The sequence below is a fragment of the Haplochromis burtoni genome, unplaced genomic scaffold, assembly GCF_018398535.1.
Source record: "Haplochromis burtoni strain Fernald_Lab_line unplaced genomic scaffold, NCSU_Asbu1 Contig_134, whole genome shotgun sequence".
NCBI lineage: Eukaryota > Metazoa > Chordata > Actinopteri > Cichliformes > Cichlidae > Haplochromis > Haplochromis burtoni.
Window position 1 is genome coordinate 1,072,633 of NW_024582495.1, and position 18,475 is coordinate 1,091,107.

An 18,475-nucleotide genomic window follows, 5' to 3' on the forward strand; every position below is an offset into this window, starting at 1 on the left:
TTTCATTCGATGTGCACGCTTTGGGGTGCACGCACGCTTTTGCAGGAGCCGCGCGTCACATAAACACGCCTTCGGGTTTTTAACGCGAGCGGGATCCACTGCTCGTCAGATAATCAAGATGAAGCACAGCATTTCAGTAGTGCAGCAGAGAGAACAGCTAAAATGAGAAGAGAATGGAGTGAGTATGACTGAGGGAAATGGATGAGTGCAGTGATAAGCAGGGCTGCCCGGGCCCTGACAGATACACACAGCAGATGGATGACTCTTATCTGGGAGATCACAGAGTGCATACTCACGCCTAGGCCCAGTTACAGAGCCACGATCACACCAGACAGATGAATAGGCCTATCCCCAACCAATCACACTGCACGTACTGTAGACACACGCACACGAGTGCACGCGCACACCTACACACACACACACAACTTCTTGACAGAATGAACAGATTGCAGCTTCTGCGTTACCTTTTGTGTCTTTGACATTGAAATTCACCTGGAGTCTGGTGTCTCAAGGATATGTGCGAAGAGAGCAGGGAGCAAGGGTGTGGACGGAGATAAGAGAAATCAATTTAATTTCAATTCGAGCAGCAGACGCGAACGCGCGCGAGTTTGTGTCTCCGTGCCGACATGCACACACTGTATGCATGTGCGCCGGCATACAAATTTATCTGTCAAAGAAAGACCCGCATGCACTGTATTCTCACTTTGTTCAGCTTGCCACATTTTTCACTAATTCTCTTAGCGCAAACAATGTCTGTGGCAGAGGTTAAGATAGAGCTCGAGTCATAAATACTCAAAACAAATAACATTTTGAACTGTTTTTCTCCCACTGGGACACTTAACCATTAACCAGCTATTACCAAAGACTTTTCAAAGAGTGCTGACAGGTCTACCTTTTAAGACACGGGGACTGTGCTTGCACTCATCTGCTTACATCCTCACTATCCTCTTTTGATATACAGCTACCCTCCCTGCCAACCACACACACACGCACGCACATACCCCTTGTTATTTGGAAAGAGCTCTTCTTCAGCAGCTGTTGAATCTCCCAGCTGCGTTTTATTACAAGGGAAAGTGCCAGTCTTGTCTTCAAGGCAGATGGCGGGCTGGCTGGCCCTGTAGACACGTGGCATGTTGGACGACTGCAGACGGTGCTCCATCTCAAAGAAGCCGAAGCTACATTATGTTTGTAGAGTGTTTGCACTAAAAGTCTGCACTCACCTCATTCCCAATCCGCTGTGTGGTGAGCAGGCTGTGTCTGGAATGTGCGCCACGTATGCACCCTTCATGTCAAAGATGTTTTCCAAAGTTGTTCTCCTTTGATAATCACTGGTGTGTGAAGTTCGTGAGTGTCGCACAGCACCTGCTCTCTTTTCATCCATTGTGATGTTTACATTTTTTCGGACCTGTAAGATAATAATTGCAAGGCTTGTTAATCTGCGTGGAAAGCTTTGTCACTGAACACAGGGCAAACAATTCTTGTGAATGTCTTATAGTCTTATTTTCTCTACCCTATAATTTCTTCTTAAGGTGATTTCATGTAATGGCGATGCCCTGGACATGCCTCAGAGCCGCTGGCATGTTCAGACACTCTTCAGTTCATCAATACACTGCATGAAAACCCATCAGGGGGTTAAAATAATAGGTTGTCTTTCCTTGCGGGGACAATACCCTGGCTCTGGAAATGATTGATGGGTCTGAGGTCCCAGGATTCACCAGGAGTTTTTGGTTGGCCTACAGGGATCAATGTCTACCTCACATTTCACATTACCTATCCATTAGGGAAGAAGAGCCACTTGAGGGGGGCTTTTTGTGGACCAGAAAACCAGCCAATGTTGTTTCCTAATCCTACAGTCTGTCTCCAACAAAATCATCCATCATGCTGGAGTTAACAGGGATAGACTCACGTACACAGAGCAAAAATACCAACTGCAACACTCAGTGAGGGGCTGTTGCTATGACTTTAGCAAGTTGAGGCAGCAGTGCATGAATGCTGGGGAGATAAGAACACAGGATGATGCAGTGAAAGATACTGTACAAATGACGTTAATGAGTGCTTGTGAAGGGTGGAGCTGGTCAGTTTATTGGTGTCCATGGCCAAAGTTGACAGCACATGGAAACTTGAACCCGGCACACAGTCATGAGTCATTTCCGCAACTGGAAACAGAAGGATGCCTCCAGTGGGGCAGGAAACAAAGGCGCTCTCCTGGATACATTTTGACACACTTTGCCGCCTGTAGATCACATGTGGCTGATACCCAGCTTCTGATAAGGTCAGTGATTTCACATACTCTGCTGGTGTGATGAGGAATCAAACCAGAAAACGTGCATTAAAGATAGATTTAAGCGTTGAAGATTAGAGTGTTCTGAGGCTTTGCCAAGAACTGCCCCCACCATGTGACCTTTTACACACTGGCACACCACATCACCTCATGGGTTTATTTTATTTTACTGTCTTACAGGGCTGTTGCTCAGAATACACTCACTGTCTGCTTTTGTGTCTTTAGTGCGCCACACTGCGTCAGGGCTCTCCACAAAGCCGGCAATGATGAGAGGCGCCCTAAAAGCTGTTTTAATTTCAAGCTCAAGGCTCCGTTAAAAGGATGGATGTCCTTTACATTCAGTCCTCCCCCCCTTTCTGGTTGCTTTGTCACTGTTGTCATGAGCGCTGGAGCCAGCCAGAGAGGAATCCCTGGAATCTTTTTCGGCTGACCTGGCTCTGAAAAGTAATGGTGACATTGTCCTAGTAGCAGACCCGACTCCTAGATGCTTAATAGTAAATTTCAGTCCCTGCATCATGTGTAAGAATAGTCTGTGGCCCTTCTGGTGCCTCAAAGAAACTAAAAATGAAAAAGAAAAAAACATTCAACAGTGACTGTATGCCCTTCACAGTTTCCATAAAATACGCAATAATTTAAGCATTCTAAAATAATTAGACTGATCCTAGATTAGTTGCAGTTTACAGCAGAGTGGAGCGGTGAGTTTAACTCAGCAGCAGTGATAGGGTTAACATACCCATATGGTGTACCAAGAGGTTTGGTCCAATGCTGCTGTGGGCCAACAGGAGAGCGAAGGCTGGGTGGGGAAAGAACAGAAGGGAGAGGACAGCGGGGCATACACTCTCCCAACACCTGCACCTGGTCACTTGAATCTCACTCAGTCACCTCCAAACTCACTTTTACGGATCAGCGGACCAACATCTCGATCACATCACGGTGATGGTTGTTGCCATCCAGGTTTAAACTTTTTTCTCTCTCTCCTTCTTTTTTTTTTGGAAAGAGTGGAAAAGGCGTTAAAGGATTAGTTGTTTCCCCCTCCTCCTTCTCCTCCTCCTTTTTAAAAAAAAAAAATATGTTGAGTGAATGCCTTTGGTCAATGGCGACCGATTAGCCTTCGGTTTTTCCTCAGAAGAGGAATTAGCAAACCTATCGGATTGTTTTATGCCTGCGCAGAGCTGCTGACAGAGATTTTCCAGCTCAGCTCCGAGGCGCAAAACGCGAGGAGTGCAGCGGTAACATCCCGCAAGTTTGGGATCTGAAAGGCACGGCGGCTTTCCCGAAAGCCCGGTATCAAAGGTAGGACATTTAACTTCTCTCTGGTTTAACTTTTAACTCAGGTTTGGTTACTCTGTAGCGTGGTCTGGATGGCAGATGACTGGAGTGCACGCATTTGTAGCCCACGGCTCCTATTTCTGGATGTTGAGTTCACAGGTAAGCGCGCACTCCTCCCGAAAAAAGAACAAGGTTATAGAAATCCTGTAATTATTATTATTTTTCTTTAAATGGAAACCATATAATAACACAGCAGAACTTTAATCTCTACTGCTGATCCCACCCAAGCACAGAAAACCAGCAGGAGTGCCGCCACTTGTACAAATACCACGAAAATCAGGCCATCTCGAACATGTAGTCCCTCGGGCTCAATATAATGGTTTAGTAACAACCACTAATTGCATTTGTAACGATATTTTTAAGGCATTTCAAGTAGACTCACCCTTTAATTATTTTTTCCATCTTCATCTAAATATTGGTAGGTTAAATGTAGACTTCAGAGTCAGCAGGTCATAGACATTATGTATTCAAATTAGGGTCAAATATGTTTTCTAATTATTTGTCAGTATCAGTTTATTATTAATATTTTGTATATCATGTTTTTATTTATAAAGTCATAATGTTAATGTTACATGGGCTGACTACAAAAAAAAATCTCACACCTTTGTATTTTCATTGGTCTCTACCTCATTTCAAATATCTCACGGTGCATGACGGGTTATTAGCAAGTAATATACGAGGTTTGATAAAAGCGAATAGGAATCAAGCTCCCATGGTGCGTAAATATAGCAATTGTGTGAATATGCCAAGAAGACTGTGAGGTATTCCCAGCAGCTTCTGTTTTAAATTTCTAAATTCTTACCATGTCAGTCATTTCAGTTTCATCAGCTTTTTTATGGCAGCATAATTTTTTTTATTATGTGTGTCAGATAAATGAGTGGCTTATTGTGAAAAAAAAAACAAAAAAACAAAACCTTTTGTGAAATCCCACCCCATTTTTGACCATGAATAACTCATTTCCAGGCTTGTACCATGTGCACTGGAGGCCTCGGCTACACGGATGTCATAAGGAGGGGGTGAAAAAGCCCGAGGGATAGCTTATAGCCCGAGCAAGGCACACCTTCAGGGAGACAATTTAATGGATGTTATGGACTCAGCTTTTAGTATTCATAATTTATATGGGATCCTCTCAAAGCAAAGTGCAGATGCATAATAAATGTCTGAGTTAAGGTCTAACAGTTAGGCTACGTTTCAACACCCCTAAACTGTCAGAAATTGTTTCGGCCAGGACTACCTGTGTCTTTGAACTGTCATATATTTCATTTCTCAGCTCCTGAAAGTACACTGACATGCTTTGTTGAAAAGACTGAGGGAAAACCAGAGGGACTCATTGATGGGCATCTTCATCATCTTTTTGATACAGTTTTCTAAAAGAAACATGGGCAAAATTTATGCAAAACAAACTGTAATGTGTACAAGATGAAGACCACAAGGCATTAGTCTTCTTTTTCCAACTGACTGTATACTTACAAGTATTATTATACAGTCTTGACACATAACTCACTACGCTTACACTCTAAATAAATAATAGGCCTGTCATATTTTCCAGCGCAGGTGCGAAGATTTGGACGTTGTTCTCTCCTGCCAAACGAGACGTCTTGCCTTGGAAGGCTGCAGGCCAAACTTCTGATCAGAGAGATCAGAGAAAGTGAGAGAGACTAGCTTGCCTGTCCTCCCTTCTTTCTTTTTATGTCTCCCATTTCTCATGGGGCACTCTATAATAATAGTTCATTCGTCTTTCTTCTTTTCGTCCAGATTTAGATCTCTGTGGGCTACCTGCGTGACTGTTACCATGACAGCATCTGGAGCCCAGCTCCTCCTTTTGGCCCTCTGTGTTTGCAGAAGCTTGGGCGTGCAGCAGTCTGCTCCTCGGGTTCGCCTCTCCTTTAAAGGTGAGTTCGTCCAGATTAACTAGAACTCTTCTGTCAGCGGGGATTATCGTAATAGTTTATTGTACTTTTTTGGTTTCTCCCGCAAAGCCACTCGCTTGCGCAAAAACTCACCCATACACCCACGCGCGCATCCGAACTAGCGGTTCTATTTCCTTTTCATGCATATGTAAAGAACGTATTTCCTGCCACACGTCAAACTGTGCAACGCTGAAAACAAAAGGTGGATATTACGTGTGGATACTGGTAGTGCCCTTCAACAATTTGTCCCCACACCCTGAAATCCACACGCACTACAGTGTGGCCTGTCAGTTCTTTGTTTTTTGACGTCTGACGGTCTGACACAAGAAGGAAACAGCTGAAATTTGATCATGACCTTTTTGAAAGCCAGAGTAGATTTGAGATGGGGCAGATAGTGTTTTCTTTGAAGCTTTTTTTCGCAGGTGTTTGGGATTTTCCCGTGTTGTCTGTTCCCTGTCGTCATTAACTATAATAGCAGAGATTCGTGTTACAAATATGTGGAAGACACCTTTGATCCAAACAATGTCGGATGATTACAGGTATTTTCTGCATCCCTATCATGTTGTCACTTAAACTCGCAGAAAGACACACAAACACACACATGCGGGCATCACACCTGAACTTCGTGTAAGTGAGAATTAGAGGTGTGAGTGAGATTTATAACGTTCCCGAGCGCTTTCATGTGGAGTTGAGTCAGGACCTTCTGTTTGCAGGTCAGGTCTAGGCAGTGCTGACATGCTTGCTTCATTATGTTCTTCTAGTGCAGCGATTTAATGGGAAACATTTATGATTTGGTACAATTTCAAGAAAAGCCACCTGAGGCAGATTAGAGGTGAACTAATCACGGGATCTGTGCTTTATAGCCGGTGCTGTTTTGAATTCAGCTGATTTTGTAACACCAAAGACACGCTGTTGACAGCTTTTGCATACGGAGACACTTTCCATTTGGGGCTCGAGAAAGTAATTGCTGTGCATTTTTGCGTGACTTTTAACGCTAATCCCCTTTTGGTAAACAGCTTATACATACCAGTGAGTTTTTGCAGCAGTTTGAACAAAGTAGAAGTCTGACCAGTTGCGCAAGCTCGGTCTTGAACTTGATCGTGTTCCTCTCAGAAAAAGGAATTCACATCTGTCAGGAGCTGTCCTTGACAATTTCACTTTCAGGAGGATGTTTGTAGGAGCTGAAAGGTGAACGCTAGATTGTTCGTAAGAGTACGTTCGCAGACTTAAGTCACCCTTCCCCCTAATACCAAACAAAAAAAGGAAAAGAAAAAAGTTGGATTTACTCTGCAATTCTTTTCTGCGACTCCAAGGATTTATTGTTCATTGTTTGTGACAGCGAGTCTCTTTGTTCCCTTGAGGCGCCTGTGGAGGAGGTTTTTGAGGAGGCTGGAGGACATGTGACTCTTCTGAACGAATGAGCCGGGCTGAGTGACACTCTGGGGGTACAGGAGGCCTGGAGAGGAAAGGAACACTACACTGACTTCCCTGCTGCTGGGAAGTTGTATCAGTCATAAGCGCCGAAATGGGAATAACTGTAAATCGGTTGAATTAGTGTTGCTAGAGAGAAGAATCGGCAGTGTAACTGAAGCCATGTTTTAGAATCTTATGCCCTCGCAGTGCTGTCAGCAGTTAGCTCATACTCGAGAGACGTCTGGGACTACAGTAAATGGCAGCAGTCATTAGTGCCTTAGTGACAATATGTTGTCAAGCTGTAACACGAGAGCTCATAGTGGCCCAGCTGTGGCTTCATACTTGAATTGTGTGTCCTTCCCAGTGTTTCCCTGTCAGTGTCAGAATGTTGTCAGGGGGTAAGTGTTTGCTGAATGTTTACCAGATGATGGCAGTACATTGTTTGCTATTTTTGGAGAATGGAGACATGTATAGGGGTGTGGTGTTTCTACATTTAGCCTGTTCAGTGAATCCACTATGACCCAGTGATGTGGCGCTTGTCCAGAAGCTTGTTATCCTGTGTTTACCTCTTGGGAACAGAACCAGACCTCGTCCCACCTCTGAGACTCCATCCCATGTTGCCCGGAGATCCGATTGCATAGCTTATTTTTGTTACACCTTGACTGCATCCTGTTAACACGGGCCTCAAAAAGAAAATGGAAGGTGCTTTGATGTAAATAGAGATTGTGCTTCCTCTTGATTCCCTGTAAGCCCACTTCTAAGGGTCTCTGTGAACATTTGTCAATATATAATCCTGCTGTCTTTACCATGAGTGCGCCATGTCACAGTGTGCACATATGGTGGTCAGAATTTTGCACATGCCACAGATGTATGAGCGAGTCTTACTTTGTATGTGTTTAAACTAGTTGTTAGATGAAAGAATGGAAACTTTCAGAAGTAAAGTCCTCCACAGTAGAGTCCATTTGTCTTGCGGCAGATGAAAATAGCCTAATCGGGGTTTTCAGGAGAACAAAAAAGGGGGAAACATTTTTCACTGCATGTCTTAACAGGTTACGCTCTGCTGAACACAAATCTGATCTTAAGAATTAGCCGTGAGTTCCACTGACCGTGTTTCCTAAGGGACTCGCTTTTTCGTCTAACTCCACAGGGCACGCGGTGCCTTAAACTCAATCAGACAGCCAGGACGCATAAAATATTAAGATCTTAAAAGCGAAAATGTTTCCTAAAATGCTCTAAGTTGAGTTATATTTAATCTGTGACACACATTTTCCTGCACACAAGTGAGAAGTATGCTGTTTAAGGGACCATAAGTTCATCCAAGTCTGTAATGAAACATGGTAAAAGCATAAAAGGAATAATATGACTGGATTTTCTCCACATGACGCTGGTTTTTCCGAGTGGCGAAGTTGTAATTATTTTTTAACAAACTGGCAACACTTTCCAAACAGAACTGATGGACACAAGAGCGGCACGACCCTTCAGCTTCACCTTCAATACCAGCGATTACCGTGTACTTCTGATGGATCAGGACCAGGGACGTCTGTACTTGGGCAGCCGGGAGTACCTGGTGGCTCTGGACATGCACAATGTTAACAAGGAGCCACTCATAGTGTGTATAAATTCCTTTCTTCCTAAATCCGCTCTGCCATTTGGTATGTGGTATTTAGTCTCAGAGTGCATTGATCCTTAATAATTCACTGTTTGGGGCTATTTGTGCTTTTGGAACAACAGATCCACTGGCCAGCATCTGCTAAGAGAAAGGGAGAATGTCAGATGACAGGAAAGGGAAAACAGGTAGCGTCAAGTATTTACATCCTGTTCTTTCAAAAAAGTTGGAGGCTCCTGCTTTCAAGATACAGTGTTTGGATTCCATTTGTCTTACTCTCCTTTGTCAGGGTGAATGTGCCAACTTTGTGCGGTTGATAGAGCCGTGGAACCGCACCCACCTCTACACTTGTGGAACAGGAGCGTACCAACCCATCTGCACATTCATCAACAGAGGCTGGAGGGCAGAGGTGAACAAGACGATTACCGTTCCCTTAGAGGCATTTACAGCAAAACCCCCCCAGCTTTGTCCTCGCTAAATATTTCACAGCTACCACCCGGGGCGCTGATTTGTTTATGATTTCCCATGCTCCCTTGTGATGTCTTAGCGGTCTATTTTCATGCATACTGACTATCTAATCTGCCTCTGCAGGACTACCTGTTTAGGCTGGTCCCTGGGTATGTGGATTCGGGGAAGGGAAAATGTTCCTATGATCCCAAACAGGAGAATGTTGCAGTTTTGATCAGTAAGACATGACTGATTTATAGCCAGAAAAAAACCCACTAAATTCCTTCTCAAACTCCTTAAGCTACTGTTTTACCACCCTGTTTTTTTACTGTCCCACCTGTGCAGATGGTAATCTATATGCAGGGGTACATATCGACTTCATGAGTACAGATGCTGCTGTGTTTAGGACCATGGGAGGAAGAACGGCAATCAGGACAGAGCAGTATGACTCCAGATGGCTCAACGGTGAGTAAGTGTGGGTCTGAGTAGGTAAATATTACTGATTACAGGTTATTGCTCCGTTCATTTTTTTGACAACCACTTGCCTCAATCCTCTCTCTGCTTATCTGTTTTTATCCTCCAGAGCCTGTGTTTATTCGAATCCAGCAGATCCCTGACAGTGCAGAAAAGAATGACGACAAACTGTACTTCTTTTTCCGAGAGAAGAGTCTAGACTCCAGCGGCGGGGCGAGTCCCACTGTTTTAGCCAGGGTGGGAAGAGTGTGTCTGGTGAGCCAAAGCACACTGCGCAAGCTGTGAAACTATAAGCAGCTCACCTTTTTAATATAAAATGCATTGACCTAATTTCTTTCCTGTCTAGAATGACGAAGGAGGACAGAAGTCCCTGGTGAACCGCTGGACGACGTTCCTGAAGGCTCGTCTTATCTGTTCGGTGATAGGAGAAGACGGGGTGGAGACACGATTTGACGAACTACGTAAAGTCATAATAAAATAAGCACTGTGTTTAAACTGGTTGCATTATAACTTGCCTATAGCGTTATTGATTTGCATGTCATTCTTTTAATAGGGGATGTGTTTATACAGCCAACGCAGGATGAACGAAACCCTATGGTGTACGCTCTCTTCACTACAGCAGGGTGAGACATATTTGGAGACTCGCCCAATGAATTCACTTCTCATTCAATCTCATTAACTCAGTTTTTATTTTCACACATTTTTGTGGACATAACTTAATTTCATGGGTAGGGTGCAAGCTGTCTCCTACCTCTACTTATTACCTTAATTGTCTGTTTGTGCTCAAGCTCTGTGTTCAAGGGATCAGCAGTCTGTGTTTACTCGATGGCTGATATCCGCAACGTATTCAACGGACCGTTTGCCCACAAACATGGCCATAATTATCAATGGACAGAGTACACTGGCAAGATTCCCTACCCAAGGCCTGGAACGGTAGGTTTCTGTCACGTAATGTCCAAAATGACACAATGGAATAAAACCCAGATGCTGAAATTTAAATCAAAAGGAAGTCACCAGATGATGCACACGAAATCTCCCCTCCTTTTTTTTTTCCACCCAGTGTCCGGGAGGAACCTTCACTCCTGGTATCCGATCCTCAAAGAACTTTTCAGATGAGGCTGTGAATTTCATCAGAGCCCATCCCCTCATGTTTCATTCAGTTTATCCTATCCATCGCCGCCCCCTGGTGGTGAGAACTGGTGTGGACTATAGGTACACTGCCCTGGTGGTGGATCAGGTGGATGCTGTTGATGGGCGCTATGAAGTGCTCTTCCTGGGGACAGGTGAGACAACTTCAGGGATGATTGCACATGCTCGGTTGAAGTTGATTTCTTTCTTTTTTTTTCATGCAAATGTTGTTTTTGATCATAATTCATTCATACTTCTAGATCGAGGCACTGTGCAAAAGGTAATAGTTTTGCCTAAGGACCCAACGAGCATGGAGGAGTTGACACTAGAGGAAGTGGAGGTTTTTCGGGTATGTCTAAACGTGTGGTCCTAAAAACTACACAGTGCAGTGTGTTCTAAGAAAAGGGGTCATTTATTTTTACATTTTTCTTTTTTTAATACATTTTTAGACCAGAGCACCAGTCAAGACTATGAAAATATCATCTAAAAGAGTAAGACAAATCTAACCTGGTCATATACATTTCTATGCATGTATTAAAACAAATGCCCCACAGACACTTGCTGAGTTTTTTGTTTGTTTTTTTTGCTTTTGTTGCCACAGCAACAGCTGTACGTGTCATCAGATGCAGGGCTGACCCAAGTGTCGCTTCACCGCTGCGGGGTGTACGGCAGGGCCTGCTCTGACTGCTGTCTGGCTCGGGACCCCTACTGTGCCTGGGATGGAGAGAGTTGCTCTGCTTTCACGCCATCAACCAAAAGGTTAGGGACGTCTCATAAACCTCTATACTATAAAGTAAGGATGTGACAATATAACGTCAAATTTCAATGAATTTGAATTTGAATTCTGTCTCAGGAGAAGCAGAAGACAGGACGTTAAACACGGCGACCCGCTGAGGCAGTGCAGAGGCTTTAACGCCAAAGGTGTGGCAATTTTATGTGTCTTTAAAATGATGTAAACTTCAAAATTTAGCATTTTTTTAACTTTATTTTTTTTTACCATCTAAAATGTCCAGTTGAGAAACGTCTGAGAGAGACAGTGCAGTTTGGAGTAGAGGGCAGCAGCACCTTCTTGGAGTGTCAGCCTCGTTCTCCCCAGGCCACAGTAAAGTGGCTCTTCCAGAGAGAAGGAAAGAGGAAAGTGGTGAGGAAGAGCAATCTTTTTTCTTTTTCCTTTTTTTTTTAAGATGCAAAAGGAATCACTTCACTTTTTGGTAACTATCTTTATTGCTTTTATTGCTGAGAGTTTATTTTTTTCCAGTAAGTATCGAGGTTTGTGATCACTGGCAACAAAGAAAAAAAGTCCCTTCTTCCAGCTTAGAAATAGCCACACAATGCTGTAAGCAACAGCAGACCCTGTGTATATAAAGCAAAATAATTTTACATATTAAAATAAGAACACGTGCATTTTGCTACCTTTTATATAAGAGGCTGTTTCTGTGTTTCCACAGGACAATTATTTGCCCTATTATTTAAAATTATTATTTAAACTTGTTCCCTTTCTTTGACTTATCTGCTGTTTCACCCTTTTTCCTTCAGCTCAACCGTGCCGGAGGGGTTGTTAAGACCAACCACGGCATCCTTCTGAAGTCTCTCAACCAAACAGACGCTGGGCTCTACCACTGCCTCGCCACTGAAAACAACTTTAAACACACGGTGACCCGCATTGCGCTGCGCATCCTTGACCGAGACATCGTTTTAGCTCTCACCGCTCAAGACGAGGACGAAGAGCCAAAAACCCATCAGACACGGCCATACTCGCAGTCCTCCCTCGCCTCTACACCATTCCCGCCTGAGATTAGACTGATCAACCAGTACTGTCAGTCCTACTGGGAACAAATCAGTCCCAAACAGCAGCAGCAGCGTAAGCGCACCAGCCGCAGGCACACAGAAAGCCAGGACCAAGGGCTCGGCTAGGAGACGGGACCAACACTGTCCGGCACTGGCCTGTATAGACTTTATGGTGGACTTTCATTTGACACATCTTTGGGTGTCACTTCTATTCATTAGGCAGGCGATGCTGTCTTTCTGTCCTTAACGTGTATTGGTGGTTTTGCAAACGCCAGCCCAGTAAATACATATGAAATATATTTTACACTACTGATGACCACATTCTAAGTTGTAGCATACATTTCTATTCTCCAAAACACAGCTGTATTACCAATGTGGTTAAAAAAAATGAATGAATAACAGACTGCACATTGGGGTTGATCACATATTTCACACACACTTTGGTGTTGATTTGGACAAAGAATGACTGTGATGTAAAGTATATGTAAGATATAGCTAACGGGCTCCAACATGCAAAAACACAAGTATGTTCTCTTTTAAGTATCTTGAAACAGAAATGTAATATATTGATTGTGAATATAATATATAAGGTCGTGATGCAGTCATTGGATTGCTCTTGCATAACGATGACATGAATGCATATTTTGCATGCGTACTGTTGTTGTTTGTTGCAAGTTGTACATTTAACTGTTCTGTTTTCTGGTGTGTTACGATGTTTGTAAGGTGTATTGTTTTATGTTAAGCTAATTCCATTGGATTTTGTCATACAATGACTCCCTTACTGTCCTGTGCATTAGTGACCTACAGTATGTGAGTATTGAGGCTATGTATAGCGTACAGTGTTCTTCCAGTCATGCACTTTGTAGGTGGTGGTATTTGAGGGAACTGGGGATTTTTGCACAGACGTTTGAGAATATGATACAGGAACCTACTTTTTTTATGTATAGTATGTTATAAAAATGGGAACGAAACTGGCTCAGATTTAGTATTGTTGGTGTTCTGTCATAAGCTGTAGTCACAGGTTGGTTTTTGGGTTTGTCTCTTTTTTTAAATGGCTCTTTAAGCATATTTTCCACTCGGAGCCGCTTTTCACCTCTGCTATGTGTTGTGATGCTGATGAATCCTACACTGGAAGTGTTAGAAAAAAATATAAGCATTTCAGAATTCTCATCAATTTGTTCCTTTCGATCTTTCATATTGAAATATTTCTTTCATTTTATTTCATTTTTTTTTACGAATCCCCTACAAACAGTACTTTATCACATATCCAAGCTATACTCCAGTTTGCAGTTAACAAATCTGTAACAGATCATCGCATGTAACAGTGTAACAGTTCATGGGGTTAAAACAAACATCAGAACTCAAGCAAGTGGAAAATTCACAAAAAACAAGAACAGCTAGATCAGTCATCCCATTCATCGTCATCATCATCGTCATCCCCACCGTCATCTTCACTTTCATCTGAAAGACAGAACAAATATAAAGTGTTTGTAGCTCTGATGGTTTAACTCATGCATGCATACACTCACGCACCACTTTATTAGGTACACCTAGCTCCTACTGGTTTGGACCCCCTTTTTCCTTCAGAACTGCTTTAGTTTTTCAGCAAGTTACTGGAAAGATTTCACAGAAATTTTGATCCATATTTGCATGATAGCATCATACAGTTCCTGCAGATTTGTCAGCTTCACATCCATGACGCAAATCTCCTGTTCCACCACATTACAAAGGTGAGCTATTGGAATGAGATCAGAGCCTGGGAAGTGATGCCTAGTGTGGTCTACTGCTGCTGCAGCTCATCTTCTTCAAGATTGGAGTTTGGATGTGTTCAGAGATGCTCCAACCTTGAATGCAGCTAGTGAGTATTTCTGTTACTGCTGCCTTCCTAACAGCTCAAAGCAGTCTGGCCATTCTCCTCTAACTTTAACGAGACATGTTTGCCCAGAGGTTTGCTCCTGCTATCCAGCAGTTCATCCAAATAACTTCCTGATATTTTCTTTCTCAGACGATTGTACGTGAACCAGAGATGATTGTGCAGGAAAACATCAGTATATCAGCGGTTTATGCAACACTGACCAGCCCATTCGGCACCAACACCAAAACATGTCATATCCGCTTACTTAAATCACCTTTCTTCATTATCCTGATGCTCAGTTTGAGCTTCAGTAGGTGGTCTTGCCTACATCTACATGCCTAAATGTACTGATTTAGTGCTATGAGATTGGATGATTAGATATTTGCATTAATAAGCAGCTGGACAGGTGTACCTAATAAAGAGACCAGAGTGTACATAAAAAGATGTTACTGGTAGTGTAATATTTACCAGAGGAATGGATGACTTTGCTTCTCTTCTGCATGACCATCATGAGAGCACCGACAATGCCTTCACCTGACTCTGCTGATGCAGGTGGAGCTGGATTAGGGTCGTCTGTTACCTGTAATACACGACACCACAGGAGGACAAAATGTAAACGTCAGTACGCTCTACAAATATCTCGGCATGTTGCAGCATGAAAATCAAGACGTTTGACTTATGTAACAGATGTTCTTGAGAAAGCCGAGTTTCTTTACATTTCTCAGTTTTTTCCCGAGTCGGATCTGATCCAGCAAAGCTCCTCTGCTGTCTCCTCCACCAACAGAAGCGGAAGTAGGTCGCGGTGCACCGCCAGATATGGGAGGAGGAGGAGGGAAATCTGAAGAAACTGAAGTTTGGGGAGGTGGCGGTGGTGGTGGTGGAGGAGGAGGAGGTGGGCCCCCTCCCCCTCCTCCTCCTCCTCCTCCTCCTCCACCACCAACCCCTCTGCTGGGTGTAGACGGGACAGGAGGAGGTGGAAAACCTGCGGAGCGCTGGCTTGGTGGTGGAGGAGGAGGAGCGCCGTGGGAAGACATGGGAGGTGGGGCATGAGGAGACCTTGAAGATGGAGGAGGTGGAGCATGTGATGGCGGGGGTGGCGGAGGGCCGCTTCGGCTCGATGGAGGAGGGGGTGGTAAAGATCCACGAGAAGGAGGTGGCTGGGGAGGCGGGCCTGCTCGCTGTGAATGACCTGGAATGGGAGGCAGGGGGCCAGAACGGCCTCGCTGGGGTGGAGGGGTTGGAGCAGAGGGGCTAGAGCCTGGTAGCGGAGGGAGGGGCCCCTGTCTGCCAGGTGGAGGAGGTGGAGGTCCTGTAGCTACAATTGAGTGGAAGAAGGTATAAACATATATTACAACTCATCCACGGTTTAACAACGAGATCAGCCTGTTTGGAACAGTGAGATAGTTAACTGAGTCAAAAACGAGGCAGTGAGAGTCTAACCTGATTTGTTCACCTCCCTTTTGACTGCCTCCATCCCTCCTGACTGTTCAATTACATTATAGATGAGCTGAGAGGTTCTTTCATCCCTCATTTCAGCTTCACTAATGCCAGCTTGAGACAGCAGCCGCATCAGGTCAGGGTCCAGGTTGTTAGGGTCCCACCCCACATGACTTACATGCCTGACGGAAGGAAAGAAGAAGGAAACAGTTTATTGAAGTTAAATTTAAACAACAAAATATGAACATTGCTCTAAAACCTCTGATAAAACTTCATTTTCAGCGAGTCATACACTCACTTAAATCCACTAGGTGCTCCTATGTCTGCTTTGGAGAGCTTGGGGCCTTTTTTCTGCTTCTTCTTCTTGTCCTTCTTTCCTTTGCCCGTCGCAGCAGAGGCAGCAGCAGGTGTAGGCACCGAGCGATAGCGTGAAGACTGGATATCTGGGTTTTGAATGTCCACTGTGGCCATGTGAAAAGAAGGAGGGCCACTAGGTCCTGTTTTTGGAAGACGTCCAGATTAGCACACTGGTTAATATGTTCCTAGTATGTTTCATTTTATGTATCAATAGTAAAAGGTACACAGCAAAGACAGCAGTTGCACACCTTTTTCAGGTGGGAGTGGAGGCAGGGAACTTCTGTCTGCAGTGAAAGAAAACAGAAAATTATATGTAGCACTACAGTTTGCCACGTTTACACAGCATACTGTTTTGAAGTTTTTGCCATCTTACCACTAGTGTGCGGGGGGCGCTGTTTCTTATCTGTGAGAGAGGTGAGAGAAACCATTTTGCATAAACCCCACACACAGCCGTTGAAACAAATGAACGACTTGTTATTTCACATATAACCACGTATCAGCCTGGAAGCGATTTTTTTCTAAGAGTACTAGAATAGGGTACTTGATAAAAATTAAAAAAAAACTTCCTCATTTAGTGTGATTTTAATGTTTGTTTGTTTTTCCCCCACAGTGCTTTCTCAAACATATATATTAATCTCAAACCATCTATACACAAATAAATTGTGAGTAAGTGGTAACCATAATATTTCAAATGTATTCTTTGCTTTCCAATTCTAAAATGAGACATCAAAGCAGTGAAAGGCTGTGGCCTCACTGACCTTGACGGGTGTTTCTTTGGTTGATTTTTTCCTGAACAGCAGTTTGGAATAAGTCTGCTTCCTGCAGATCACAGAAGTTCAGTCCGACCTGGCAGTCCTACAGTGTATAACAAACGCACACAGAATCAGGAATGATGATTTTTGACCTATAGTGATGATTACACCAGAAGTAATTGCACCACATCACATCATAATTACAGCTTTAAGATGAGCTAAAACAAGGGGTGTGCTTACATCAGCAGGAAAGGTATGAAAGAATTGCTTTGGGGCTGAGTACACAATTTGGTTGTAGAGCTCCTGCTCCCAAACCATACTCCCGACCTGTAAAAAGAGTGAATTAATATGTCAGTCTTGTGAGATTAGAAACTTAATCTAAGCTATCTAATACGGGACCCATTATGTAGGGGGTTACCTTTAAATCAAACATCCGTATGAAATAGGAGCGCTGAGGGTTGTCTTTGACGAAACAGGCCACCCCAGTGTGCTGCAAGCTCCACATGGATGAACTGTTAGGTAGAGCCATGAACAGCTGTACGACTGCGGTGGCCATGGACTGAACACATAGACAAGACAGACAATGAAAAGAGCTCAGAGCTGATAGGAAACTTGAGAGCTCTTTATTACAGTTCATATGTAAATTTGCAGCTTTGCAGTGAGAATAAACTTCCTCATCTGCTTTCATTTGTTCAGATAAGGCTTAAAGTTTGTGATGCTCCTAGTTTTTCAATGCAGCCTTCTACGCAATTAAAATGTGTAGCTTGTGCACATCTAGTGTTTTGTTATTATGGCGGGGTCACAACTGTAAACGCTATTGTTTACCTCAGAGGCCAAAAGCAAGAACTGAACAAGGCCAAAGCTGAGCATAGTGACTAATTCTGACAGCAGAGGAAGAATTGGTTCAGCCACCATTTCCTGTTACAGCTACCTACTTTTTGATGACCTAATGTCAGCAAATAATGCTTGAATTCACAAAAACTATCAATAGATTTCAAAAATATAGAGTAAAATAAGACAGGCCTTCAAATGGACCAAAAATAAAGCGACTAAAAGCATTAAGAAAATAATCTGCCAAAAGAGAGTTGAGAAAATGATGGTACAACAATGCTGTGTTAAAAGTATAACAGTCCTCAACCCATTGTTAAACTGTGCATCAATTAGAATAATGTGTACTCCAGTGTACGCCGCCTTCTTTTGAGGTAAACGCTTTTAACGAAAAGGATACAAGTCAAGACAGATAAAGCAGAGCGACATTCTTTCAGTTGGTAATCCCCTCCCGGGTCAGCTAAGAACTTACAGCACACCTTCTGCCCAGCAGCTCCTCCAGCTTGTCATTCTCCTGTGGGCTCAGCAGAAAGCTTTGAGTGCTCTCTGTTTTAGTTTTAGATCCACGACTCATAGTCCTGTGATAAAACCGGTTATCCTAAACTACTGTATGCACGGCATTTGAACAAGCGCCCTTGCAACAGAATACTCTCTATAGTTAGCTCTACAGTCAAGGAAGTTTCTCTTCTCCCTTCTTTGCACACATCAACTCAAAGCCGGAAACGAACGACCACATTTTTTCTTCTCTCGCTCAGACCCAGAGCACAAACGTGTTACTTCCATTTTCAGAAGGAGGAAGTGCAATGTTATATCTCTCCTCCTCAAGTAACGTTCTTTTAGATACGCTGAGTTTATGCGACCTCTTATACA

At 43.5% G+C, this 18,475-nt stretch overlaps 2 protein-coding genes across 6 annotated transcripts; one reads left to right on the plus strand and one right to left on the minus strand.

Annotated features, from left to right (window-relative positions):
• The first annotated feature begins 1,662 nt into the window (after positions 1-1,662).
• On the plus strand, positions 1,663-13,547 carry LOC102294372 (semaphorin-3F). Of its 3 annotated transcripts, none has more exons than XM_014336262.2 (19): positions 1,663-3,574; positions 5,142-5,258; positions 5,366-5,502; positions 8,382-8,542; positions 8,665-8,727; positions 8,829-8,948; positions 9,131-9,224; positions 9,332-9,451; positions 9,570-9,715; positions 9,807-9,921; positions 10,014-10,083; positions 10,249-10,393; positions 10,521-10,743; positions 10,849-10,937; positions 11,038-11,079; positions 11,190-11,347; positions 11,442-11,509; positions 11,602-11,729; positions 12,125-13,547. In XM_014336262.2, the coding sequence occupies exons 3-19, from the start codon at positions 5,403-5,405 to the stop codon at positions 12,500-12,502; spliced, it is 2,220 nt and encodes a 739-aa protein (XP_014191748.1). In that variant the 5' UTR covers positions 1,663-3,574; positions 5,142-5,258; positions 5,366-5,402; the 3' UTR covers positions 12,503-13,547. The 3 variants fall into 3 exon arrangements, with proteins under 3 accessions (XP_014191748.1, XP_014191746.1, XP_014191747.1); XM_014336260.2 differs by having other exon boundaries at positions 5,160-5,258; XM_014336261.2 differs by having other exon boundaries at positions 5,165-5,258.
• A 16-nt stretch (positions 13,548-13,563) lies between these two features.
• LOC102294083 (wiskott-Aldrich syndrome protein homolog) lies at positions 13,564-18,395 on the minus strand. Of its 3 annotated transcripts, none has more exons than XM_014336259.2 (11): positions 18,085-18,395; positions 17,196-17,336; positions 17,018-17,104; positions 16,784-16,880; positions 16,399-16,428; positions 16,274-16,309; positions 15,967-16,165; positions 15,672-15,850; positions 14,948-15,546; positions 14,700-14,811; positions 13,564-13,837 (listed from the first exon to the last, which is right to left on the minus strand). In XM_014336259.2, exons 2-11 carry the CDS (start codon positions 17,331-17,333, stop codon positions 13,779-13,781), a joined length of 1,536 nt encoding a protein of 511 aa, XP_014191745.2. In that variant the 5' UTR covers positions 17,334-17,336; positions 18,085-18,395; the 3' UTR covers positions 13,564-13,778. The 3 variants fall into 3 exon arrangements, with proteins under 3 accessions (XP_014191745.2, XP_014191744.2, XP_042080232.1); XM_014336258.2 differs by having other exon boundaries at positions 18,078-18,395; XM_042224298.1 differs by having other exon boundaries at positions 17,196-18,395.
• Positions 18,396-18,475: the final 80 nt, after the last annotated feature.